General features: G+C 42.4%; 1 protein-coding gene across 3 annotated transcripts in view; it reads left to right on the top strand.

The window, feature by feature from the left end:
• Positions 1–5,245: 5,245 nt before the first annotated feature.
• Positions 5,246–27,631, top strand: part of kcnab1b (potassium voltage-gated channel subfamily A regulatory beta subunit 1b) — a 44,012-nt gene continuing 21,626 nt past the window's right edge. The window contains exons 1-3 of one of the 3 annotated variants that reach the window (XM_080907113.1): positions 5,246–5,396; positions 5,501–5,745; positions 25,636–25,679. In XM_080907113.1, the coding sequence (XP_080763239.1) occupies positions 5,364–5,396; positions 5,501–5,745; positions 25,636–25,679 (322 nt within the window). In that variant the 5' untranslated portion in view covers positions 5,246–5,363. Of the gene's footprint in view, positions 5,397–5,500; positions 5,746–13,634; positions 14,168–14,953; positions 15,473–25,635; positions 25,680–27,631 lie in introns of those variants that run through there. The other 2 variants (XM_080907115.1, XM_080907114.1) reach the window with 2 other exon arrangements.

Below are 27,631 nucleotides of genomic sequence, written 5' to 3'. Positions count from 1 at the left end.
TATGACATCACAATGATGCCATAAAGTTTAGCAAAATCACAAACTCCATGAAAACATCATAAAATTTCAGGTTTTTCCAGATTATAGAAGCCAAGGATTATAGCCAATCATAGGGGTAAAGATAAAGCATTACATACTAAAACTGTGTATTTTTTAAGGTCATAGGTCAAAGGTCAGGTGTTGTTATGAAAATAGGCTGATATCAGCATGTTGTAATAAAACATTAAAAGTTATATCACCCTTGCCCTGTGGGAGGAGTTGTGCTCTCTGAGTGCTGTTGTTGCTGATGCTTTTGTGTGTTTTATGTTTCCCTTTGCACATACACTATATTGCTCTCTGTAAATAAAGTATGTGTAAAGTTAAAACAAAGCACCTTTGCATTCTTTGACAGCAGGTTAAGTCATTTGCATGTGACTGATAATCGTAATCCATTTAGTGGGTCTGCTTGCTCTGGAATCGTTGCCTCGCCGCCTGCGGAAGTCTGATTGTGTACAAGCGTGGATGAGTCACTCTGGTCTTGGAGGGAACAGTGAAGAAAAGGCCTCACATTTCTGGGGACTGAAATAGACTAAATGCTCTGTGTCTGCCTCTCGCACTGCACACTGAGTGGGAGGACATAGCAGACGCAGAGGTGCTCTCAGCTCCCCCACATTCATCCAGCACACCTTATCTCCATTTTCAGCCCCTGAAGGCATCCTCATATGTGGCAGCTTCCGGATGACTGATGCACGTGTCTATTGGTTAGTGTGTGTGTGTGTGTGTGTGTGTGTGTGTGTGTGTGTGTGTGTGTGTGTGTGTGTGTGTGTGTGTGTGTGTGTGTGTGTGTGTGTGTGATATGTTTTATGTTGTTTTTCTTGTTTTCTTGATGAGAGTATGATGATGAGTATTTTTCATTACTTCAACCTCTTCAGCTTTGATAAGCAGACATTAACGGGATTTTTGTTTTGTTTTTTGTCGGTGTTTTTTTTTTTTTTTTTACATGGACCTTGCAGTTCCACAAGAGGGCAGTCACATACAGTTAACTGCAAAAGAGAAGGCAGTGATAGAGAAGCCTCGCATATATTGTATTGCAGTGTAGATACTTGTTCTTGTGACTGTTACGACTATAAAACACATCTAGCAGCACTCTAAACACTCTGTCTACCGTTTGGGATCCATAAATTCCATCCTTCCTTATACTTAGGACACCATGGCTATGAGACCCAAATGCTGTGGAATATGACTGGTCAAAATGTTTTAACCTGAAGCCAAAAATGTCAACCTCGTGGTGGCCCTGAAACAAAAATCAGAGTAAAGTTAGTCATTCTCCAAAGTCAGTAGGATTCATGACCTTAAACAGTCTCAGTCCAACAAATAGATGTTGATGTTTTTCAGAAATTTCCCAGATACAGGACAAAAATAGCACATGTTGTATGTTATACAGCTCAGAAGAAGAATGACCCTCCTTTATGGCTTGCCTACAAGCAGAAGCAGCTTTGAACGCCCAGTCTTTTTGCAGCACTGTAATGTGTGAGACCCCCTATTTAATCTGACAAGCCAATCACAACTTCTGAACTGCATGAGACCAGAATTATCATTGTACATAAATTTAGCACATTTCACTGTCCCTAGCCACATTTTAAAGCTATGATGAGAGGGCAGGGAGGTCTGCATAGTGTCAGGCTGAATATGGTAATTAGGATGTGTGGGTGCCTGGCTGTGACTGATGTGGCTCAGGTACAGCTCAGAATGTGGTTCCTTACATGGTGAAGTCTTGGCTCAAGTCCTCACCATGTAAGAAAACAAGACGACTATCACCTAAACTGAAGATTGTCTGCTTCTCCATCCTCTATAAGCCAGACCCGTGTTTATTTGTAGCATCTCCTGCAGGCTTTGTGTTTAAATGAGTGAGCTGCCATTTCTTTTGAATAGTTTTCTCTTGTTTATCCTGACTAAAGAGGCAAGTTGTTGTATTTTGGTCTGTTTATTTTGATTAAGTAATCTCGGTTTGGATTTCTGGAGAAGTATAAAGAAAGTCATAAAAAGTTGCACTGTGGATCTAAGTAAAACACCTGATAGTGATAAAGGAGGAAATGGGGTACTGCATGAGGAAGTCAGGACTGGCACAGAAGTGCCTGCGGGGGGAGCAGGGCATCAAGAGAGTGGTGAGGTGTGCAGTAGGAAAGACAGGTGGGTTCAAGTTGGAGTAAGTTGAGGAATCAGCTCTGATCCCTTTCTTGTTTGGAGTGGTGATGGACTGTTTAACAGTTTAACAGAGGAGGTCAGGCAGGAGTCTCTTTAGACGTCATTTGCAGATGACATTGTGATGTGAAGAGAGCCTGGAGAGGTGGAGGTATGCTCTGGAGAGAAGAGGAATGAAAGTCAATAGAAGCGAGAGAGAATACTTGTGAGTGAATGAGGGAGAGCCTCTACTTCTCTCATTCTAACAATAGCAATGCAAAGAGTAGAGGGTCAACCATCAAAAGCAGCGAAGGGAGTGCAGGCAGGGTGGAGACGAAGTGTCGGGTTAACATAAGATAGCAGCAAGAGTGAAAGAGAAGGTTTAAAAATGGTAGCGAGACTCGCTGCGATGCATGGTTTGGAGACGATGGCCCTGACAAAACACAAGAGCTGGAGAGAGATGGCGCTGGAGAGAGCAGAGTGGAAGATGTTAAGGTTTTTGTTTTTCGAGCAGGATGGTCAGAATTAGAAATAAATGTGTCAGAAGGACACTTCAGGCTGAGCCATTTAGACAGGAAGTTAGAGCAGCTTGGACATGTGCAGAGGCGGGACATAAGATGCAGAATATGGAGCTGCCAGGCAGGAGGAAAAGAGGAAGACCACTGAAGGAGGACATGTCGAGGGTTGGTATGACAGAAGAGGATGCTCGAGCGCTACGGAGGCAAATGATCTGCTGTGGCAAACCCTAATGAGAACAACCAAAAAAAAAAAGACAGATTTTTTCCGGCCTTGGCTCTCCACCACATTAATTTATACTCCTGTATTTGTGAAACTGATGAATAATAAATACAAGACCTATTCACTTTATCAATTTGCTCTTTTGGCTGCTTGGGGATTTGGGGAAGATGGATGTGTTTCATGTTGTTCCTCAGCCCTCCTACAGGGGCCTAACGAGGTTTATCAAATGAGGGGTGTCTAATCTAAAAAAAGAGTTTTCAGGAGAAAAAAAAGTGAATTTTAAAAACAAAAAATCAGGTTACATGAAAACATCTCTAATAATAATAAAATACATGAATTCAAGGTTTTTCAAGTCATATAAAAAAAGAGAGAAGTCTAGCAAGTAATCTAATGATAGAGTCCTGAATAATAAATACGGTTTTGTATGGTTTTGCTTAACAGATATCCAGTGTTGGGAGTGACGGAATACATGTACCGCCGTTACGTGATTAAAATACAAAATATGAGTAACTGTATTCCGTTAAAAGGTGGTATTCAGAATACAGTTATTTTGCTGAAGTAAAGGGATTACATGGCGGTCTTCTCCTGTTTCATATGTTAGGCTATGCCATCTCTATTTTTGGTAATTCCACGCTGGTGGAAACCCAAACAAAACACGCATTAAGAGGCTCAAATGCCTGTGTCTCAATCTCGCCTCTCATAATGACGTGAAGAATTTATTTTTTAAAAATGATTTAATATGAAGGCTATAGGCAGAGTGTTACAGGCATAGCCCTAAAGAATGTAGCCTCATGGGCAGTGTAGTCCATGCTGCAGAGAGAATGGACTGCCATAACCGTTATGTGTCTGTGAGCGAGGGAGGGAGAAAAAGTGGAAAAGTACGAGCTGTCAACGAGCAGAAACGGGAGCTGGAAGCATGTAAATATAATAATAACCACTGCAGCCAAAAAGAGTGCCTGACGAGCCCAGTTGTAAGTAACCTATTAAGACTCGACTGTACACTGTGTTCGTGTTTTCCCCCGAAACAATAAGTTTCGCTGGAGCAGCCTTTCAACGCCTCTCTCTGTCTCTCACTAGCAAAGTTGACCCAGACAACAAAGTAAAGCTAGTTTTCGGCTACGAGCCCGACACAGAACCGACGCATTAACCAGAGGTCACTTTACTACGGTTCGGAGCCGCGGACCTGTTTTATATACGCGCCGAATACTTTTCTATACGAGATGACTGCAAAAAGTGCAGCCTTACCTAATGTCCACCTACTGTTACTCATTTGATATTAAGATTTAAAAATCTAGTTGGTATTATGGCGAGTAACCTTCAGTAATAGTAATAAATCACACAGCAATAGTACATTCATGTAGTTGTAAAAAAGCATGATAATATATTAAGTAATCCAAAGTATTCAGAATACGTTACTCTCATTGAGTAACGTAACGGAATACGTTACAAAATACATTTTGGGGCATGTATTCTGTAATCTGTAGTGGAATACATTTTAAAAGTAACCTTCCCAACACTGCAGATATCTCTGTGGCCACAACTGGGAAATTACATTTTATTGGCCTCGTGTGCTTCCTTCCTATGTTACTCTATTATATTAGAAAATCATGGCGTGTTCAAATGCAGTGCGGCACAAATAATGGCAGTAAGCTTGGTGTCTTTCCAAGCTTCAATAATTCTTGAATATTAGCTGATATCATTAGAAACCATAAGCGTGGGTCATAAAAAACATTACATTTGTATCTGTAAAAAATACTGAGTGCCTTTAGTGGTGCAGATAGTTCTCGAAACATGATAGCCATGCTTTTTTGGGTTTGGCATCCCCTGAATGTACCTTTGGACACTTCTAGAGCTAACTCATTATCACCTTACCAACATTGCACTAGTAACAATAGCAGGGTCCATTACTCTTACCTTCATGTGAAGTTGCCTCTTGATAAGACAGTGTAATATGTGTGTTCACCATGATCAAACTCATACCTGTCTGTCATCCTTTGCTTTGAAGGACTTTAAGTACCGGAGTAGACTAGGTGGGCCAGGTCTTGTTCGCGGCTGCAGCTTGAATTGGCTGTACATGTAACAGATGTATCAGGAAGATATTTCTGACGGGCAGACAGAAATATCCCCGTGGCTTTGTTCGGCTCGCCTCACAGACTAGCGGGTTTCTCTCACCGCGGCCAAGAGCTCAAACAAAAGCTGTCTTTGTCCTTTAATTTGTCGGTCAGTCTAAGAATAAAGTTGACATCACAGGCATGGCTCAGAGTTATGTTTCTGACCCCCTCTCCCCTCTTGTCTCCTCTTGATACTGTTTGTGTGCTTGTCTGATCTTCCAAGCACACATGTTCTTGTTTGATAGGCAACATCTATGGAAATTGTGTCAGGGTATTAGTCTCTATCGCAACGTTAGCCTTTGGCATGCCAAAAACTCTTCAGCAAACAAATACGGATATCTTCTGTTGTCCCGCATGAGCGCCATTGCAATGTACTTACATGGAGATGTAAGTACACCATACGCCTAAATATATTGAAAGAGATTTGCGAGCAAAAGAAAGCATCCAATCGGCCTGTGTGACACAAGTCTGATCTAAACATGTATCTGAAGGCAGCCTGCAGTGAGATCCCTGTGCCCAGGCAAAGAGGGGGGCCGAGGCTGGATCGCTGCTCCAGTTCCATCCAGCAGAGGCAGGGGGCAGGAACCCGGGTGCACTTCTCAAGCCTCAACAGCTGTCCTGTAGGAGCTCTTGAAGACCACAGACCTCAAGAGCAGCACACCTTAGAGGATCTTCTTCATGTACAAAATCATTTGTTCCAGGCATCTCCCCAACCTTGTGCCAGCATGGTCTACAGGTAGGATTCTGTTCTTTAGAAGGTGCATGAAAAAAAATCCCCCTCTGTACTGTTCGTGCTGCATGTGAGAAATTTTAAGCAAGTTTCATGCATCAAATTTGGATTATGTTCATTCTGCATTAAGGTGCAGCTTAAGTAAGCGTGACTTGACTGTCACCAACCAGCGGCCTGTTTTTCGCTTCACTTCAATGTGTATGATCGCTAAAACACTGGAAGTGAGGATTAAAGTTTAATTCTTCTCAGCGGGGTCTCTGCCTGCTAAATACTTCTCATCACTTTGTGGTAATAAGACTCTCACATAGCCCAGCGACTTTTAGCTCTAATTCCTGCTCCTTAAGTAGACCTAATATTTTAGTTACATGAGGCTACAATCAGAAAAACCGCTGTGCCCTCAGTGAATCCGCAAGTTGCAGTAGCATGAAAAGATTGAAAAATAATGCGAATAAGAAATGAAGAAAGCCTGACATTTGAGCTGATTGTTTTTAATAATCAGTTATATCATTAAATGGAGCAACATTTTTTTAGAATTTATGTCTTGTTTCTGAAATGTTTTGGGGGGTTTTTAATGGTTTTTGTAAGCTCGCCAAATACAAAGCCAAAATACAAATTTGATTAGTATAAAAAGGAAGAGGCTGTGAGAGGGAGCAGATCTTTTTGTGCACAGAGAGGACATTACTCTGTGAGATTTAGATTTAAAAGTGTATTCATGTACCACGGTAACAGGAAAATATTTGCCTCCTCTGGAAAGATTTAGGTGAATGAACGCATGAGACTCTGGAAATCTGTAAAATTAAAAATAAATTCTGTACATTTTATTTATGCAGAAACGTGGTGGCCTCTTCCCTCTTCTCTTCTGCTGGTTGTAGCTTGTATTTTCAGATTAGAGACTCTAGAGCGGGGGTGTCAAACTCAATTGCACAGGGGGCCAAAACTCAAGGCACACTTTAGGTCGTGGGCCAAACAAGATAAACATTTATTGAACACACTAAAACAATGTTTTTTAAACATAAATATGAATAAAAATAGACAGGAATATTATTCCAGATTAAATAAACTTAAAAATAATCAACTTTAACTTTAACCACGGATGAAGATGGCCAGCTGTGCAATGTCCATCATATCTACACTTTCATCCACAGCAAGAGAGTGTGCAATAAAGTTCTTGCTTCTTTCACACAACTGTGTTCTTAAATCAGTGGCCATCTCACAAACCCGATCAGCAATCGTATTTCTCCTCAGGCTCATATTTGCCAAACTCTGCATTTTGTCTGGACACAAGACGTCGCACACCTTCATCATGCAGCTCTTCAGAGTGGTAGCGGGCTGATTTGGCTCTCTCCTCTGCTACAATAAAACTTGCTTTCACAACAGCTTCACTTTGTGATTTTGCTCTGGTGAAAAACATCTGCTGAAATGTCAGATTCTTCTTTAGCTCTTCTACTTTCTGTAGTTTCTGCTCTGCGTTTAGGTTTTTCAGCTTATCCTGATGTTTTGTCTGTAGTGCCGTCTTAAATTCCTTAATTACAGCCGCATTAGCTCCACTAATAAGACACCCCGTGTGTCTTATTTACCAATATCTGTAAACATACATTCAGTCACCCACTGGCGCTGAAAGGCTCTGCTTTCAGAATCAACTTTTCTCTCCACCATTGTGAGCGGCTAGCTTCGCAATAACAGAAGTTCGACTTGATTGACACGGGAATGTTCCCAGTTAGCCTAGCGTTCAGCAAGGAGGCTGCAACGCTGCATTATGGGATCTGTTGTTTGTATATTATTAGCACCTCATATCGCCGGGCCATGCATAACAATAATAATAAATCTATATAAAATGATCTCGCGGCCCGGATATAAATGTACGCCGAGCCGGATGTGGCCCGCGGGCCTTGACTTTGACACATGTGCTCTAGAGGTTTTTTATTTTCTCAGCCAAAGCAAAGAAATTCGATATGTAGCTGTCAAACTGTGCAGTGTTGAGCATTTGATTAGGTATACCTTGCTAGTACTGGGTTGGACCCTTTTTTGCCTTCAGAGCTGCCTTAATTCTTCGAACTATTGATTCAGCAAAGTGTTAGAAATATTCTTCAGAGATGTCGAGCTATATTGATATGATAGCAAAACACAGTTGCTGCAGATTTGTCAGCTGCACATCCATGATGTAAATCTCCTGTTGTACCACATCCCAAAGGTCCATCCATCCGTCTTCTTCTGCTTATCTGGGGCTGGATCGTCGGGGCAGCAGGCTAAGTAGAAAAGCCCAGACCTCCCTCTCCCCAGCCACCTCCTCTAGCTTGTCCGGGGGAACACCAAGGCTTTCCCAGTGCACCCAAGAGATATAATCTCTCCAGCATGTGTCGTGTAATCTCTCTCCGGGGCCTCCTCCCGGTGGAACATGCCAGGTACACCTCACCCAGGAGGCATCCATATCAGATGCCTGAACCACCTCAGCTGGCTCCTTTCAATGTGGAGGAGCAGCAGCTCTACTCTGAGTCCCTCCCGGATGGCCAAAATTCTCACCCTTAAGAGGAAGCTAATTTCCGCCGCTTGTATACGCGATCTCATTCTTTTGGTCACTACCCACAGCTTGTGACCATGGGTGAGGGTAAGGACGTAGATCGACCAGTAAATCGAGAGCTTCGCTTTTACTCTCAGCTCTCTCTTCACCACAATGGACCCCGTACATCGTTCTCGTCACTGCAGCCGTAGCACCAATCCGATCTCACACTCCCTTTTCCCATCACTCGTGAACAAGAGCCCGAGATCCCAAAGGTGCTCTAATTAATTGAGATCTGGTGACTGTGATGGCCACTTGACTGCAGTGAATTCAATGAGATTTTCAGGAAACCTCACCATTGCATTACCAGTAGCCTAAATAACAAAGCAGCTTTTAATGCTGTTTATGCCAAATTCTAACCCTACCATCTGAATGTTTCGGCAGAGATCGAATCTCATCGGACCAGGCGATGATTTACCAGTATACATACTATTGTCCAATTTCGGTGAGTCTGTGTGATTTGTAGCCTGAGTTTCCTGTTATTAGTCACCTGGTGTGATCTTCTACTGCTGTAGCCCATCTGCTTTAAGTTTGGATTGGTTGTGCTTTCAGAGATTTTGCAGACCTTGGTTGTAATGAGTGGTTGTTTGAATTATTACTGGCTTTCTATCAGCTCAAAGCAGTCTGGTCTTTGCCTCTTACTTCTGGCATCAACAGGGCATTTTTCCCTCACTGAATGTTTTCTTTTTTCAGACCATTCTCTGTAAACCCTAGAGACGAATCCCAGTAAATCACCAGTTTGTGAGACCATCAGCAACCACGCTACATTCATAGTCTCTTAAATCACCTTTCTCCCCCATTCTGATGCTCAGTTTGAACTCCATCGTTTCATCTTGACCATGTCTACAGGCTTAAATGCACTGAGTTGCTGCCCCATGATTGTCTGCTTAGATATTCTCTCTAAAGAGCAGTCGAACAAGGGTACCTAATGAAGTGGCCAGTGAAGGTAGATCCTTCTGCTTGTGGGCAAATACCACGCTAATTAGTAAGCTTTTGAGGTTTTAGTAGGTGGACTTTTTTCACAGACAGACCCAGGCTAGGTGTTTCCTTTATTTCCGCTCTGGTCTCAGGCTCTAACTCCAGCATCAATGTGCATACTTGAGCTTGGTCTTCTAATCTAAAACTTGCCACGAAACTCTTCATTTAGCTCCAAACCTTTCTTGTCCTGACCTCATTTCTAATAACACACAGGCAAATGAAAGTTGGTTCTACATTGCACAAAAGTCCATAACTCAATTAAAATGGTGTATTTTTAATATTTTACTGCAAACAAACAATTTAAATCTGTTAATATCCTTAGTGGGGTTTTAGCATTTCCTTTGCAGTGCCTCAAATACTGGCAGAGCTAAGCACAAATCCACTAAACAGTGTATGAGGGTGAATAGCCTACAGGTAGCTTCCTCTTTTTTAGTCATTAGTCACTGAGGTTGCACATGGTGTTTTTCATAAAACCACTGTTCCTATGAGGCCATCCATATTCAAAAGGTAAAGAATTCATCACAGGAGAACTATTTTCCAGAACATTTTTAATGTGAAACAAGAGAAACCTATAGGGGTTGATGGGTATGGCTGTCTGATAAACTAATGACCTCCATCTCTCAAACACCAACACACATGCACACAAATGGTGACACTATAGCCCAAAGCCAGATCCTTGTTTACAAAAGCCTTTGGTCTTTGAAATGCAGGTGCAGGCTTAGATTTTGGCAGGCACCAGAGCAAGACATGCTACATGTGAGAAATGGCAAATTCTCAGAAAAGATCAACTGTTCAGCAGGTCACTGAATTTTTAACTTCAGAGAGCCTTGAGAAGCCACTTAAAGTTATTCTTCGGCGCGCGAAGCCATTCATGCATTTATGAAATTCCAGTGTTTCAAGGACAATATCAGTTCTGCTTAGCGTTTATTAAAGGGTTAGAGTCAGGGTCAGGGTCCGTTGATTGGCGGACAGAGGCGGTTTCTCGCAGCTTAAATACAGTTTTGTGTTTTTCCCGAAGTCGCAAAAGTATGACGTCAAAACATTCTGATTGGTCACTTGCAATGTTGATCCTGGAACAACATGTACTACTTACTATTACTTACTATTTCTAATGTGAGAAATAAGAAGAAAGAAAGGACACTAGAAGCCTATTTCTAGATTTATGGATCTTCCAGTAAAGCAAATGTTGTTGTACCAATTTTAAGATAACAACCGACATTTTGACTTGTGGATTGCAAAAAATCCTGCTTTTTCAGTGGCTAAAACAAGCTTGCATTCATTTTTAACATCAGAATTAAAAAATGCTGATTGTCAGGAAATGTCATGAAAGTTTCCAGAGCCACTCTTATGTTTTCACTTCCAGCAGATCCCTTTATTTTCTCCCAGGGCTTTTCCAGACTAAAAATAGTCATTAGTCATCCACTTGCCAGCTCATTTAGGATAAGCTGTTACCCTGGAAAAATGTTGTTTCATAAAAACTCCCGTGTCTGCTTACATTCTGCAGGTACGCAAACCTTTCATCTATATTGAATCTACTATGAACCCTTGAGTGCTCCAGCATTAAAACAAATGCACCTGCATTTCCTCCCTGTTATTATTCAGTATTCGACAATGCGGACGTATGCTCGCTTGGTATGCAAATAAGGTCATGAGGCATCTGTGGGGGCTGACATAATAAAGTTGTCAGCATTCATCCACGTCACCATATAAAGAGTGGATCCAAATGGAGATGAAGCTGTGGCAGAAGCTGGCCAACCAGTGGTAATGACGATATTAATTAAAGATGTCACAATGCTAAGAGTTAAATAATGCTGATTGTATAGCAATGACTGTAATGGCAGTAATGACGATGAGGCGATCATATGAGCGACGGGGGTTTGATTCTGCAGGCGATGGATGGTTGTAGTCATAAGCATGACCTTGCCTTTTGCAGCCACTCGTGTCCGATTCAGACTGAAGCTTCCTCATCAGTATTTCATGCATGCTTGCTGGCCTGCAGTGGAATTTATGGGGCTTAATAGCTGTGACCATTATCTCTACACAGAGTAGTACCACCCTATTAGGGCAGATTAAACAACCAATGCTCCCTCTGAGGTGTTGTGCGCACAATGCATCATAATGACTTGCACTCTGTAGCCTGCAGCACAGGGAAAGGGACTCTGGACTTGGACTGAGGAAGAGCACTGTTTAAAGGGGCTATTTGGAGGGAAGAGATGAGGGGAGAGGAGGAGAAAAAGAGAGGGAAAATATGTAAGCAAAAAGAGGAATGAGTGAAAAAATACTACCTAGGGAAAGATGTAATTGAGCAGAGAGAGGTGGTACTGCTGCAGCGATGACATCACTGACTCCTTGGAAAGGTTTTCCCCTCGTTCTGCCTCATTTCCTCTATCAATCAGAGTGTTTACAGGGCTATAATTAATAATGAGAATCTAATGCGCTCGAGGATTTTTCTCTGTATGGCAGCTATAGCAAGGGAGAAAATGACTTTTAAATGCACGACGTTGCAGAGAGACGGGCGGACAGATGTTCCACGCTGCTGGAAATCCAGGGTTATGTTACTGTAAAGGGATTCAGCCTCCTCAGTGCAGCGTTACGGTTGCTCGCCTCAACACGAGAACTCATTTTATAGGGGTTTGCATCTTAGCAACAACGTTTTAGAGCTCTTATTATAGGTTCTTACCAGAGCAATTAGAGACGAGCAGTTTGCCTCAGGGTAACGGCGTTATCGACCGCTGGGGATTCCAGCCGAGACTGTAACAGTTCTAGTTGACGCTTTTGACTGACACACTTTTTAAATGGGCTCAACGGGGAGGAAACTGGAGCCCGGAGGTGCCGGTGACATTAGAGGGATGCTTGTGACTTAGTAACCTCTCCAGAGCACCGAGGAAAAACACGATCAAGCCAACGTCAAGTTCGCTGGCAGGCAAAGAGGCCGTGGAAGATGCAGAAGTAGCAGCACACCAGAGCTGATGCCGCCGTTTCTCAAGGGTTGCCTGGTTTAAAGGCGCTCTCTGTCAGTTTAACACTTCATTATCAGTTCACTTGTCATAGGGAAGCAAGATTTGTGTAATGCTTTCTGAGGCTCCACAGCCTGTAAGAAATAGACTCGATGATGTCTTTAGAGTTATCCCCTTGGACTCTGAGAATAACTCGAGGCAGGAATTTGAGAAATGCATGTCAGAGTTGCACCTATAATAATAACTTTTCTATACATTAAAGAAGTGTACGTATCCATATGATTCAGTATTACATTCATCTATGCATACATAATTCTTTGCACACATTTGGTAGGAACTACAGTAAAAATATATACAGTAATTAAAGCGATTAAGGAAAAGATTGCCCATAGAAAGTTTTCAGCAACTGCGTGAAATAAACTACTGATTCAACCCACATGATGGGCTTAGGAAGGTTCCACAGTTTAGGAGTTACAGCCTCAGAAGTGTGGTCACCGCGTGAAAAGAGTTCAAAGACCCTGATTAGATGATCAGAGAGGCTGAGTGCTAGAATAAGGTCTCAGCAGGTCCTGTGTGTAAGCAGGGAGACTGGCCATTGCAGAAATTCCAAGTCCTACATTTTTGTTTTAATTCTTAACCCACATCAGTGTATTGCTCGTGTTTTGGTGTAGAGGCTTTTTAACATTGTAGGAGTTTGAAACTCCGGCCCTGCTGGTATTTGTTTTCTTATAATTCTATTAACTTAAAAAGACAGAGTAAAAATCTTACAACTGCAGTCTTCAGCGTTCCCGTGAACCGCACATCAAACACATTTCTGCACACTGAATAATACAGAACAAAATATACTTTTCTCAGATTGCATAAAAATCTCACATCCCACACTCAGAAAATCCACCTCCCAAATGCTCCCACTGACCCATTAACTGCTCTGGACAATAAACACGAGATCCCACAGATTTTTACACGTGTCTGTTCTTAACAACTCTAATCACAAAGAACTAAATAAGGCAGTTCTGGCCTCAGGGTTTAGGGATGTTCAATGAACCGTGAAGTCCTGCATTGTTACATTAGTGCTCAGCGAGGGAAGAAAGTAAGATGCTGCACCGCTTGAACACATGGTGTATGCTTCATTTGACTCTTACAAGACTCTCAAGCATAGCTCGAAATTTGTGATATGCTTGTAGGTCGTAGAGTGGAAGTGAGTGCGTATGTATGCAAGCGGGGCAATCACTGCAACGGCAAACATAAGACAGCGAGGGAAGCAAGTGAAATGTTTTACTAGACATGCACAGTTAAGCAAAGCATGCCTGTTGTATCTATCATTCACCCTAAAGTGGATTTTCTTCAACTAATTAAAGTCGCAGCAACTCAGTCTTCTTGATTCCCATTCAGAATCTACCTCTCTCTCTCTCTCTCTCCCTCTCTCTCTCCGATTGTGTGGCGCCATAGTGAAAAACACTGCAGTTCTGAGCCAGTCAGTGAGAGCCAGGAGCCTATACACACAGTCTCTCTTCCTCATTCAGTTACTGGCTCACTCTACTCTAATCACGCGCTGCTCCTCGCCTCCTCACTGCATCTGTCCTCTTCTCCCTGAAGTGAGAAACCATGCATCCTCCTTTCTCCTCCTCCTCCTCTCTGCTCGTCCATTGCTGTTCCAGGGTCCCTTTATCACACAGAGTCCACTTGCTGCAAAGCCGGGGACCATAAAAGCTCTGCTACTTGCTCGAGGACTTTGGAGACGGGACAAGGCTGTTTGCCAGGTCTGAGGACATCTGTGGGAAATGCCGCTTCAGCTGGGTTGCAGATCTTTCTGGGACCCCCGCTCAGCACGTAACAGCGCTTGATCGCTCTCAAAGTTCCAGGAGAAGGAGCATCAATCAAGACTCTCATCCAGCTCCGTCCTTATTTCTCACAGATCGCCGGCAACTCGCTGCGTGTAAGAGCACTTGTGTAAATGAAGATTTGGTTCACGTGTGGAAGCAAATGCCAGAAATGCTTGTGCATGTGCAGCATTTATTCGCGAGCATCTGCGTTTCTGTGAAAGCATGACCTTATTTTTAAGATGTGTGACAGGAGTGAGACACTGTCTGTGAGCGTGTGTGTGTGTGTGTGTGTGTGCGTGCGGGTGAGCATGCGTGTGTGTGTGTGTGTGTTGCTGAGCACCCGATGTGGTGGTGCAGTGTTACTCTCCTCACACCAGGTGTTTGACTAGAAGGCTTAGCTGTGATTGGAGAGCAAGGTGGACTCCAGAGACACCCACAAGTCCTGGTCGCCTGACAAAACCTTGAGCACACTAACAAAAACATAAATTAAAGAATTAAAAAAATGAAGGGTTAAAGGCTGAGTAACCAGAAAAGAAGAGCCAAAAGTTGAGGTGGAATGGAAGATATAGACAGAGAGATGAGGGAACAGCGCAGAGAGAAAGAGATAAATGTGACAGAAATGTAAGAAAAAAACTTGTGCTCATTCTTTGCCTCGCCATGACAAAGCAGCTCAGACATGTGAGGAGGAGGCGTTACTGAAGAACTGAAACTGAAGAAAGCAGCACAAGGAGAAATTACAAAGAGGTCTCACAGGTTTTTTTGTCAGATCAGTCTTTTTTCTGGTTTTAGCAGTATATTTTTTTTCTCCTTTAGTCAAGTGCTCATCTTAAACAGACAGCTCTACAAGCAACTCATTCATGTCCTTCTCCCTCCATCTCCATCCTCTCCCATCTTTTCAGGTGGAGCCAGACCAGCTCAGGATCTCAGCGCCTCACACACACACACACACACTGACCGGGACCGCCGCTGATATGCCTGAGCTTCACGTAGCATAACTTTGAGAAAATTCTCTGAAAAGAGATGGAATAAAGCCGTGCATCACTTCCTACTGCCATCTCCATATGAGAATCAGCGGCCGGAATTGGCACGGACCTTTGATTTTCAACTTCACATAAGCTTAGTTCTGCAGACTAGAAATAAAAAAGACTCTTAAGCACTTTAAGGACTAAAACAGAGCAGCTCTAGCGGCCTTTGCCTCGAGCCATGCAGGTGTCCTTTGCATGTACAGATCACGGGCTCAAGGCCCCTCGAAATGGCGAGCACAGCAAGCAGAACGCAACGAGCCCCAACACAGCCAGCCAGGCACGTGCCCGGTTCCGCACAGTGGCCCTAATAGCTCGCAGCCTGGGGTCCTTCACCCACCGCTACCACCACAGCCTCAAGGAGTCGACGGCAAAGCTCACCGGCATGAAGTACCGGTACGTAAACTTGAGGAGATGAAGGCTGTGTGGAGAGAAGAGAGTGAGGAAGAAAGAGGAGCTCTGCTTATAGTTAGTTTACTCCTCTCCCCTCTTTTCCCAGTTTCCCAGTGTGTGGTGTGAAAAGCTCTCATAATTTTCACTGTGAGGAAAAAGAAACGAATTTGAAAGAAAACACAAGATAATAAGGTGGAAAAAAGAGAAGAAGGGAAAAAATGAAGATATGTGAGCGGTGACAGGTGATGAGTGGGATGTTGTGTGTGTGTGTCAAGAAAGAAAGACAGAAAAGTACAGACATGGGTTTTTTTTCCAAGTATGCAAATTTATTGGCATCCTTAATTCCACAGTTATTAGCGCAGCAATCTACGATCTGGGACAGTTTATGCTGTTGGCTTTGCTTTGAGCTCCAGACGTGAACATGTGAATTTAAGTGGCTGCAAGTGTAATTTGAAAAGAGTGAGAGAGGAAGAGAGAAGACGGTTTAATATAGCAGTCACTGATAAAAACGCTTTAAGATTAGGACCTTTAGTCAGACTTGAACGTTATATTAAAAGCATATTTATAACGTTGATTTTAAACGCTGACCAGATTTGACCTCTTTCTGGCACAGTTCAAATGCTGACGTTCATTACTGGTGCCCATATAGGGGACACATTCTGAAGAATTATTACTTATCATATATGATACGACCAAAAACTATGCACAGAAAACCCTGCTGACACAAAGACATCACCATACTAATATAATGAAAATTAGATGATTTGTAAAAACATAACCAGCATGCAAATCATCACACCGGTGATCTCGGCGCAGAGAAATCCTAATAGTAGAACTGTTATGAAGTTGCAGGCACTTGTGCACAAGAATTTATGCTGAAAAAAAAGAAACACAACAGGATACGTCACGATAAATTGGAGTATGAGGCCTCTAGTATAAAAAGAAGACAAAGAAGCAGTATTGATAGTGGTGGGAGAAGCAAAAGCCAAACTAATGTGCATGAAAATATTCTAAAATAGGTGTCTGGCATTATGGTAAAGTGCACTCAGTATAGTCAGATAAACAGACTATTCAGTGCATCTAAATCACATCCAGTTTTTGTAATTAAAGTCTGGCTTTAATACTTTGTCAATGCCACGCGGAGCTCTCAATAAGTGGCCGCAACCTTACAGTACATTCTGGAAAGTGTGACAGTAGCTGAGCAGTGACGGGCGGTAGAGCTCTCCATGTGCGTCTGTGTGGGAGTTGTAACAAGGCTGGGCCAAGTAAACAATGCGCTCTTATCTCAGCGAGTGGGCTCTTAACCCAGACCACGGGAGCAAAATCGTAGCTTTCACCTCACACCGTTAACTCGCTGGAGAGGGTGACATCACCGTTCGCAGTGTCGAGATCAAGAGAGATGGAGAGGATGGTGAAAGACAAGAAAGAATGGAAAAACAAAAAGACGCAGAATGAAGAAGAATTAGGAGGCTGAATGAAAAAGCAAATTAGGGCACGCAGGTCAGTTCAGACAAAAAGAGGGAATTAGCAGATTCTGGGCAGATTGGCTGCTGAGCAGCTAACTGTGATAAGTGTCTGCTTGTCATACAATCTCATCTCGTTTCCATAACAACATCGTAATGGCCATTTTCAATCTGCTCTCGGTGCTAAACAAGTCTTCATTGTGAGAACTGGGTTCCCCGTTTACATCATTTTTATTTATTTATTTAATCCCCCCCTATTATGCGGGTAAATTGATTTTGAAATTGTGCCGCACTTTTCAAAGTTCTCAAAATCTGATTATCACTGTAGCTTTTTGTGAAAACAGCTGGAGTGCTTTCATAGTGAAGCTTGCTCCAAGCCCTCAGCAAATCCCCTGTTTTCACCACAGAGAAACAAATATTGGATGAAAACTCTTATCAGTCACGTCCCCTCTTTGCTCCCTGTTTGTCTGATATTTTCTGCTCCTCCATCTTTCAGGCTGCCTTTCTCCTTCCAAACATTCGACCCAAAGCTGTTCAGTTAGAAACTCGTATTGCTTCGGACGCCATCTGACAGGGAATCTCTTTCTCTTGAAGTGAAGCCAAGTCCAAGTACTAAATCTGTGTACAACAAATTCTTTGAAGTTTTTCTCTGTGTGATAACAAATCACACTGAGACTTTGTGCGATTGTGGGTGTATGCGTTCACGCATTGCATTATATATCCTTGAGTGTATGGGCATTTGACGCCATTGAGGCTCCACACTGGGAACATCTGAAGGCGTATAGCAAGTGAAAGCAGGAGAAGTAGTGCACAGAGCAAGCAGGCATAAACTAATAATACCACCACCCCCAGCATTTTAGTTGTTATGGTAATCCAAATATAGTGGAGTTCTAATTGTAGGGTCCCTGGTTGCAACCTTTCAGTGCTGCCTAATCTCTTCCTCCTCTTAAAATAATACGCAAAGCCACAAAAAGCGTATAAAACTGGCCCAAAATTTGGGGATGTAACAAAATGTGACGTCAGCTTCACAAGTTGTGCACATTATATCTGGTCGCTGGTAGGGAGCCCCTGGTTGCTGGGATTGTAGTACATAACAGTCATTAGGCAGCGAGGCCTTTTGGCAGTTCAGGAGGTTTGGGGAAGGTTCCGCTTGGTTGGTTCGGAGCTGCGCTGCAGATGGGCATGCAAAAAAAAAAACCCCTTCTGTTGGTTTCTTTGGATGCAAGCTTATCAGCGGGCAGCAGAGAGAGAGGCCTCCTGTGCTGTGCATACATCTGCGTGTTGACGGCGTGAGTAATGCACGAGGCAGCCGTACAAAAGAAGGTTTTTTTGTTGTTTTTTTCTTGTGCACACAGAATAGCCAGAAAATGTGGTTCATACTGGTCATTTTAAGGTACTCTCGCTTTGTTTTGTTGCACTCTCACATGAGGGGATGAAAAATTTGGAAGAAAACTGTAAGAGAGTTTCCTCCCATTTGTCCAAGTGCAGCAAACTGAGTGATTCTGATTCTTTCCGTCTAGTGTGCCTCAAGCCTTTTGAGGCCCTCGATTCAATAAGCCGACAGGCGATCAGACCTTACAGAAAAAACAAATAGGGTTAAATTAGGTTTGTTAAAAAGGACCATTTCTCCAGGGGCACCTTAATCATTAACATCTAAGGAGTATGGACGTCGTTTGTTCAGGTCGTATCAGGGTGAAGCTTAAAAATCTGTGATGGCTCATATTTTATTTTGTAGTCACAGAGCCAGCAGGGGCTGTCTTGTTGCCATATTTCAATCTGCTCAGTCAAGGACTATGGACTATGGACTCCCACAGTCCATAGACATGCAGGTTAGGTTAACTGGCAGTTCTCAACTGGCCACAGATAATAGGTAAATTGAGTGTTTTAAGTTTATAGAATAAAGTGCTGTGAATGCACTGTTAATATGTAATTTGTAGTAAAGAGGTTTGAATGGTCGGTAAAACTAGAAAAGCAGTATATTAATGTGAGTACAAGATCTCGAGTGCTTGGAAGGAGGGAACTGGACTCATCCAAGAGGCTTCTTCAGTTCTCAAACAACTGAAGTAGAGCGCAAGGTTTCTGCCCCTAGTAGAACCATCCCTTTGGAGGTGGTCCTCCTATTAATCACGTGAGTCATCACGTGACCCAAAGTGTGAAAAAAGGCGTTTCTCATTAACAGCATGGGGGCCGATACATAGCCTCACCCCACTATCATGAGAGCTATTGAGGTCACGTGTGTGAATCTGGGGCTGACTGCATGTATGCCTGATTTAGACTTCTGTGTGACGCTCCGTAGAGTCTACGTAATCGACATAAGTGCCTGACGTTGTCGCCGGCATTTGTGCAGGTATATGGGATATAGCAAATATCAAAAATTAAAACTCATATTGGCATATCAATACTTAATTTCTTTCTTTTTTAATTTGTCAGAAGGTTCAACAAACATTCGTTTAAAAAAACAAAACAGAATTTTTTCACAATTTAATTCACAGTTCAGGCTTTAAAGGTTAATTACCCTGTGGTCGTGCCCTGATGTGTTGCATGCTGTGCTAGCCAACAGAGCCCAATAAACTTTTTTCCCTCCTGCTCTTTGTTATGATCAGTTTTTGTCAAAGACAAATATATTTTTCCCTCAAATTTTTCCACTTCTTTGTACGTTCCTTCACATCCATCTAGAAATTTGCTAACATTTCTGAGCCCTTATAGTGATGCTATGATTGTTATTTCCTATACAGAGATAATGATCGTTATTTTCTGATTGATATATTCGAAAACTACAGTGGAAAAAGTAGCCAGATATGCACAGGATTCTTTCTTTCTCGAGTTTTGACACTCACTGCTGGAGCCCATTGCGAACTAAATCTTTACCTTGTTCCTAACCACATCAACACTTGAAAGAAAACACATATCCACAACAAAATGACTGAAATTTTTACAAAACTTAACAACAACAATGTATTCACAAATAATATCTCTATGCAACATTTCCTGCATTTTTACCACAAGTTGTTGGAGCATAAAGTGCAGTTTTCTGTCATTACGGATCCACAAAATACCCTTGCTTGCTTTGTTACCTCCTCCTGTGTGCATACGACCGTGAACCTTGATGATCTGTGTGTGATGTGCGCAGGTGCATTTGCGCCTTGCATGCCTTCACACACGTCTGCACTCACGCAGCCGATCGTGCTGCTTTTGCACTTGGTAGTTTGTTTTCACTCTCCGACTTGTTCTTTTTCGCTACAAATCAAAAGTCTTCATCGACCTTCAGCGAAAACAAACACTTCATGTTGCAACACCACTTACTCCAGTGCTTGTCTCAACCGTTTTGCAATGATGTGTAGATTTAATAATGTGAGCCAGGGTGTTGCACAACAGGAGCCCTGTAGCATGGAGCTCCACTCTGCCCAAAGACCAAACAAGCCCCCGAGGATAAGTACCACACAATCTCTCAGTTAAAAAAGCTAGGGAGTTTGCAGGGACTCGCTGCATTTTAATTAAAGGTCACAGCCGAGATGGCTTTCTGTAAGCACAGTGATTTTATTAAAGTGTTGCCTTGCAATGAAAACAATATTATCCTTTTCTCCTTAATAGCCTCTGTAATCACAAAGGGGAAGCAAAAACAGAAAGAAAGCACTGCTGCATGTGTCTAAATGCAGCACGTGCACACTGCAGCAATGCTCGCTGGCAGAGCCGAGCACATCTTCACTCTCGCCCAAAAAAACCCACCTATTAATCTCACAAAATGCTTTGAGATCAAAATATTTACACGTCTACGTTCAAATTTAAGCAAAGAAAAGAAAGCTTGCATGCAGCATGTGCTGTATTGAAACCACAGCCAGCCAGGTTTTTCTAGTTATCATGCTAGTTATCATATAATTCCCATGTTGCCTAACTCTCTAAAATCCACACCATACTGAATCAACCACTTCAGATCTGCCCACATGTTTTTCAATACAGGGTCAACAGCTTCAGTCATGTGCCCCTTCCTAAAATAGCTACTTTGTGTGAGATCCTCTACCCATCAGTCACTTGAGAGGCGTTTAAATTAACGAATAACAATCAAATGTAACAATGCAGGCTTCTAAAATCCCGTTTGTGTGAGTCTGATTGCAAGGCACGGAAAACGGAAAGAACCAACGCAATGTCGACACTGTCGGCCCTGTGGAAAAAACGAAGCAGGAAGTCGTGTCCAGACTCTGGCCTCTTTATTACGCACACAATCGCAAACTCACACACGAGCACACACACCACACAAGCCCCTGTAGGGAGCTGGCTGTCATTTCCCATTTCCCATTCTGTGTCATATAGAATGCGTTATCTGTAGAGGGCGTTTGATCTGCTTAGACTCGGGGCTTGGACTTGCAACTGCAAGCTCGAGTCTGTTGCTCGTGTCTCTTTTTGTCTCCTCGTAGCTCCCCGTCTCCTTATCTTCATTCATCACCTTCATCAGCGTTTTTTTTTTCTTCCATGCAACTCTGCTGCATTTTTTTCCCTCCACACTTAATCTATTCACTTTTCGCCCCAAGCAAAAAGTGCATGATTTTATTTCCCTTGTTGTCCCGTTCACACAGAGTGTGGTTTTGATATATCCAGCATATGACCCGACTTTCTCCCCTGTGCAGAATTTTACAGATGGCACAGAAAGCAGTGGAAGCCGTGGAAATGGGTGTTGTCTAATCCCCATCAAGGTTGGCTCGCGTGGGCTTGCTTATTCTGCATTAATCCCCTGCCAGTGAGGAAGTTTATCCATTTACCCAAAACCTTGACAGTGTTTGTTGACAGTTATTGATTTGAACAATCCAATGTTGTTAAGAAAAAATGTATGTGACTTGAGAACCAAATGAGTGTTTCACTCTTCTACAGTAGGAGGCCATTCCTCAAAATGCTTCAGCTCAATAAAAAGCATAATATATCACACATTTGTTGATATATTTTTTCTTTGGCTAGAGATCTACTAAGAATAGAAAGGGCTACATACAGTAGGAGCTCACCGGATGCTCATAAGTGGTGACAGGTTTGTGTTGAGGGGGCGTCATCATATGACTCATTTGTCATTTTACTTCAAGGCTTCTTTTGGGGACCAATCAAGCATGAGGGGCCACTCTCGCTGCCTCGCAAATTTGTTTATGTGCAACTTGTGTTCAGACAAGCTGCTCTCTCTTTTACATGTTTATGTTACCATCTACTAGATTATATGTAAAATACAAAGCTGTATATTGTCTATTTTTAGTTTGCAAAGGCCATGCTGTAAATCTCCTGAGTCATTAGGCTCTTTGGAAGGTGCTGGCATCTACATCTGAGGCATGGACAGTTCTATTTCTGCTCTGTAGCAGGTTGTGTGGTTAATAAACCGTGTTTTCCTTTCTTTTTCTTTTTTTTTTTTTTTTTTTGGCCTGTCCCGTTTGGCTCTTTTGCCATCAGAATTGTTGTCTAAAGGCAAAGAAAGATGCCCATAAACCGTGTTTTCCAGCGCGCTGCTGCTGCTGCTGCTTCCTGACGTCTTGACCACAACACTGCTAACTAGAAAGCAGTAGCAAGGCAGCTTCTCCAGCTGCTGAACATCAGTTTTTATTTTCTTTTGTTTGTTTGTTTGTGGGGGGTTTTTACCTTCTGATTAAGGCGGACTGTGTGAATTCGAAGCAGCACGCAAATGTTTCACATTGAGCTGCTGGAGGAACTCCAGATATGAAGTTAGCGTTTTGTTCAAGGACAGCCAGCTTTATTTGGGAATGGAATGTGCCTGCCAGCTTGTTTATAGTGGGGAGAGTATGCACGAATGATTCACTGCAAACATTAAAACATCATAAACGAAGATCCAAGGCAGATGCAGCCACAATTTGAAGCAGGTCCAAGCATTAGGTTGACACTTTAGCCAGAATTAATGGCAATAAACGCACCAATGCACATTCCTTAACATTAAGTGAGGTTTGTCCTCGATTGCCCCCCCCCCTTCCCCAGGCCGACCAAACACACACAGAGTGAGTTAGTAACACACTTCTAAGCCACAGTCCAGCCCTTCCCCCACACTTTCGTGGATCATAGATCCCACTCCATAATACATCAGAGAGATGGAGGATCCAATATGCAAACTCCTCCACCATGTGAGAAATAAGAATGCATCCCACGATTTGTGACAGCAGTGAGATCTGTCTCCTGTCAAGCAGTTATGGCACATAAATTACTCAATACATCACTGAATTCACATATCGTCTTGTATACATGTAAACACTTTCATTTATATGTTTTACCCTTTGATCTTGGCAGCCGGGTCGAACTACTGACTCGATGATTGATGCTTCGCCATGCTGGACACCTAATTGAATTGGCTAAGGGCGCAGTTAGACAGCGCAGGCTCGAATTAGCCCGCCTTCATCTAGACAGGCACAGGCCATTAGTTGTCAGGCACAAGAAAACGACTGCTGGCATTTTTTACAGCCTCATTTGTTGTAATGAGTAAATGCCTGCAAAACAAGAACAGAAGGCACAATCCCCAGACCATAATTGGAGGTACTTTCTGTTCCTATTTTCACTTTTTCCCCCATCTCAGAATAAAGTGGTTTTGTGTATGTGCCCTTGATAATTCTGTCAAAAGACAATGACTCAATTTCACGACCTTCATGTAATTTCCATTGGCAGGGTTTTCAATCCCCTTGTCACAGTTTTCTTTCACCAGCAGTGTACATCCATCACAGTGTGCAGAGACACCTGTGGCGTCTGGGGCGGAGAACATTCTGCTCTTGCAGTCGTCGTCTGCGTTAAGCAATTAAATGCTCGCACCACATGAGTTCCCCTCACAGTTGGACTTGAAATGGTGCAGATTATAAAACTAAATGTGAAGTGCTGAGTTGAGACTCTGAGTGAAGTGTGGTAAGAAGCCTGATGTCTTAGTTTATCTTCCATGCTGATAATGAGAGTTGAAAGTGCCTTATTACAGTGCTAGAAATCAGCTGGATGTAATAGAACTGTTATCGAGGAGAAACTTTATTAGATACACCTTGGTAGTTTTGTGTTGAACCGGCTTTTGCCTTCAGAATTGTCTTAATTCTTTGTGGTATACTGTAGATGGAACAAGGTGCTGGAAACAATCCTCGGACATTTTGGTCCATGTTGACATGATAGCGTCACACAGTTTCTGCAGATTTGTCAGCTGGACATCCATGACGTGAATCCCCAGTTCTACTAAAACTTAAAGGTGCCTTTTTGGATTAAGGCCATCTGAGCACAGTAAACTCCTTGTCAAGTTTTTAAAAAGCAGTCTGAGATAATGTGGTGTCTGAGATAATGAACCAACCATCAAAAGATGGGTACACTGTGGTCATAAAGAGATGGATATGGTTAGCAACAATGCTCAGGGAGGCTGTTTATACTAAGGGGTCCAAAGTGTGCCAAGAAAATGTCCCCAACACACCAGGTGGTACACACCAGCAGCCTGAACAGCTGATAGAAAGCAGGATGGATCCATGCTTTCATGTTGTTTACAGCAAATACCATCTGAATGACACATCGGAAATTGAGACTCATCAGACCGGGCACTGTTTTTCTAATCTTCTGTTGTCTAGTTTTGATGAGCCCATGAAAACTCTCACCTCCGTTTCCTGTTCAGAGCTGACAGAAGTGAGTCAGCTAAGAACCTCTGCTGCTGTAGCTCATCTGTTCAATGTGTCATGCATTCAGAGGTACCTACCCTTGCATACATATCAGTTCAAATGCGTTTGGCCATTGTCCTAAGACCTGATCATTGATGCATTTTCAGCTGGAGAACTTCTGCTTATTGGGTATTTTCTCTCTTTCAGACCATTCTCTGTAAACTCTAGAGATGGTTGTGTGCGAAAATCTCAACAGATCAGAACTAAGTCACAAACAAGTGCCTTAAATCAGATTTCTGCTCAGTTTGAACTTCAGCAGGTTGTATTGACTATGCCTAAATGCGCCGCCATGACTGGCTGATAAGATAATATCAATAATTATCAGATGAGAAGGTGAACTTAAGGAAGTGGCTGGTGAGCGTATTACTGGGTCACATACAACTGTGCAAGGTTCATAGGTGCTAGATTACTTAAGACAAAAGAAGGGTCACATTAGGCCGCATTAGGGAATGCAGATATGTCAGCCTCACTGTTTTAAAGCGAACAAAGACGCCTCCACTTCTAGAAAATAAAAGAAAAGTAAAAGGCCGGAGGTCTTAGAGGACTAAGGTGCCCCCTGAAATCTTGCAAAAGAAGACACTGTGTTTCAAATTAGAGGGGAGATGCAAAGGGCAACACTTGTCAAAAAGTGTCACAGTGAAAACAATATTTTTTTTATTTATCAGTGAAATACATTTCACGGTCCTTGAGGGCCTCCCTGTTCCTTCAGAGAACTGAAGCTCTGTATTGAGTAAATAAATCAACTGTCCTCCGACTGTAATCTCTCAATTATGATTCATGATCACCTGAGATAAAGGTGATTATCAGTTTAGGCGAATCTCCTCTTGATCCAGCATAACACACCACACCCTGCATTCTCAAATTCCTGCTCTATACTCTAAGTGCCCTAATTGCTGCATGTTATTTCATTTCAGCCTCTCGCCATGATTTGGAAGCCACACTGATTCTGTCCTTGTTTATGCAGAAATTTTTGGTTCATGAACTACAGGGGCACAGTCGACTGATGACATTTTAAGTCTAAATAAATAGTTTTCTTAATCGTGTTATTTCTTCATAGGAACCTGGGGAAATCTGGGCTGCGTGTCTCCTGTCTGGGGCTCGGTGAGTACAACTAATTAGCATTAGTAAATAATAAAAATCATACGAATCAAAGTGTCAAGTCGCCGCCTCCGTGTGCCTCGGCGTGTAGAGAGAGAACATAAGAGCTAAGCTGAAGGGGACAGGTATTTTTTCTTTCTTTTTATTTAATTCATTCATATAGTTTCACCCGTTTCTAAACCTCATGCATCTTTTATATGTACGGAAAGTCACGAGAGACAACAGAAAGCTGTTTGCAGAGCATTTTTCCTGTTAATATTTAATCAATAGCACTGGTTTCAGCAAACAAGTTGCTCAATTATCACATATATCCAACACACACCACAGGGTAAATACTCTCATTATGACTCATCTTGATAGGACTGTGTTCGTGCGTTAATGCCTATTGTGTGTGGGACAAGTTCCTTGAAAGGGGGACAAAGCGAAGGAGCGGTGCTGCCCAGGCCCAGCAGACAAACTGTAAATGATTACGTTAATCATAGTGATTTTTTACTTGTAGATTAAGCCACACCACAGCGAGCAGGAGGGAGGAGTAGTGAAGAGAATGAACATTCATCAGCTAAAGGGAATTCGTTTCCCTTCTTTATATCGGCAAGCCTGAGCTACACAGCAGTGCCCTTGAGCAAAACATTGATTCCTCCCTGCACCAGTTTTCTGCAGAGGAAAGGAACCAAAATAATATAATTTCACTGTGAGGATGAAAACACGTCATTTTAGCTTTTTTATTAGGATCAGTGGAAGTTTTGGAAATATAGTTATTCACTCTCTGGAGGGTTAGACGCTGAATCTAAGGGGCCTGTTATCTTAGTTTAGCACAACCACTGGCTTCATATAAGAGCTGAGCTTAGCCAGCTTGTGTTGTATTCAAAGACATACAACTGAGATGTTTTGGGGTTTTTTGCTTATTTGTTTGTTTTAAACTCGCTAGGAAAGTTATGGCTGATGTCATAGATCAGTTGGGAGGTAATGCCATTTTCTCATAGACTTCTATACAATTGGACACACTTTTTCAGCAACTAGGGGTTTTGGCTGCTGTTTGGCTGTTAGATTAACTGTAGGTCTAAGTATTGACGTCGCTGTCCTGTACCAGAGTACATCCATCTTTTATATAGGCTCTGTGAGTACAACAGGAAACAAGGAGAATATTTAAAGTATACAGAGCATTTCAGGTCTGGGCACAGTCCCCTTTTAGATGTTCTTTCCAGTGTTTGTGCAAAGCTACATTGACCAATAGCTGGTGACACCTTCACTATACTGTAAAGACACGGGTGATAATAACCCTCTCCTCAAACTCTTGGCAACAAAATGTTTTTCCTTAATGTGTTGGATACAGACGGTCAGACTGGGCTAATCACATTTTTATGCAGCAATGTAATGCATTACCGTGCTAAATATAGTAGTCACACTGCAGTTATAATTATGTTGTTAGTTTACAATGGCTCTTCAATTATCTGCGCAAATGGTGAATAGAAAGAAAAATAATTTTTCTTCCAGCACTACAATCAGCTGACTTTTTTCATGTACAGGGAGGAGGACAAAGGGGAACTTCTGAGAAGTGATGATATGAACATTATTATTTTTTATTTCAGAAAAGGACAAGAGGATGATGCAAACTGCATTCAGGATAGAAACAACTCCATTATTATTGCTAATGCTTAATGAAGTCAGCTAATGCTAATGGTACTGCGGTTGTGTCTTTTTGCAGAGGTATTTGCCTACAAAGAGGGATGAATGGTTAACAACTGGGGTGGAATAGGGAAGGGAATGATAGCAGAGCTCACCAGGAATCGAAGAACTGCAAAAAAACCCATTAAAGATTAAAAAAAATCACTTCACTTCACCTCTTTCAATGTTAGAACTTCACTCCTCTCTGTGGCTAGCTGACAGAGCAACGCGCTAATCTACACAGACAGCATGCTAATGCAAAGCTAGCGAAGAACCATGCGTAGTATAAA

Source organism: Rhamphochromis sp. 'chilingali' (genome assembly GCF_963969265.1).
Source record: "Rhamphochromis sp. 'chilingali' genome assembly, chromosome: 16".
Classification (NCBI taxonomy): Eukaryota; Metazoa; Chordata; class Actinopteri; order Cichliformes; family Cichlidae; genus Rhamphochromis; species Rhamphochromis sp. 'chilingali'.
Note: the sequence above shows the minus strand (reverse complement) of the source record. Positions and strands in the feature narration are given on the sequence as shown.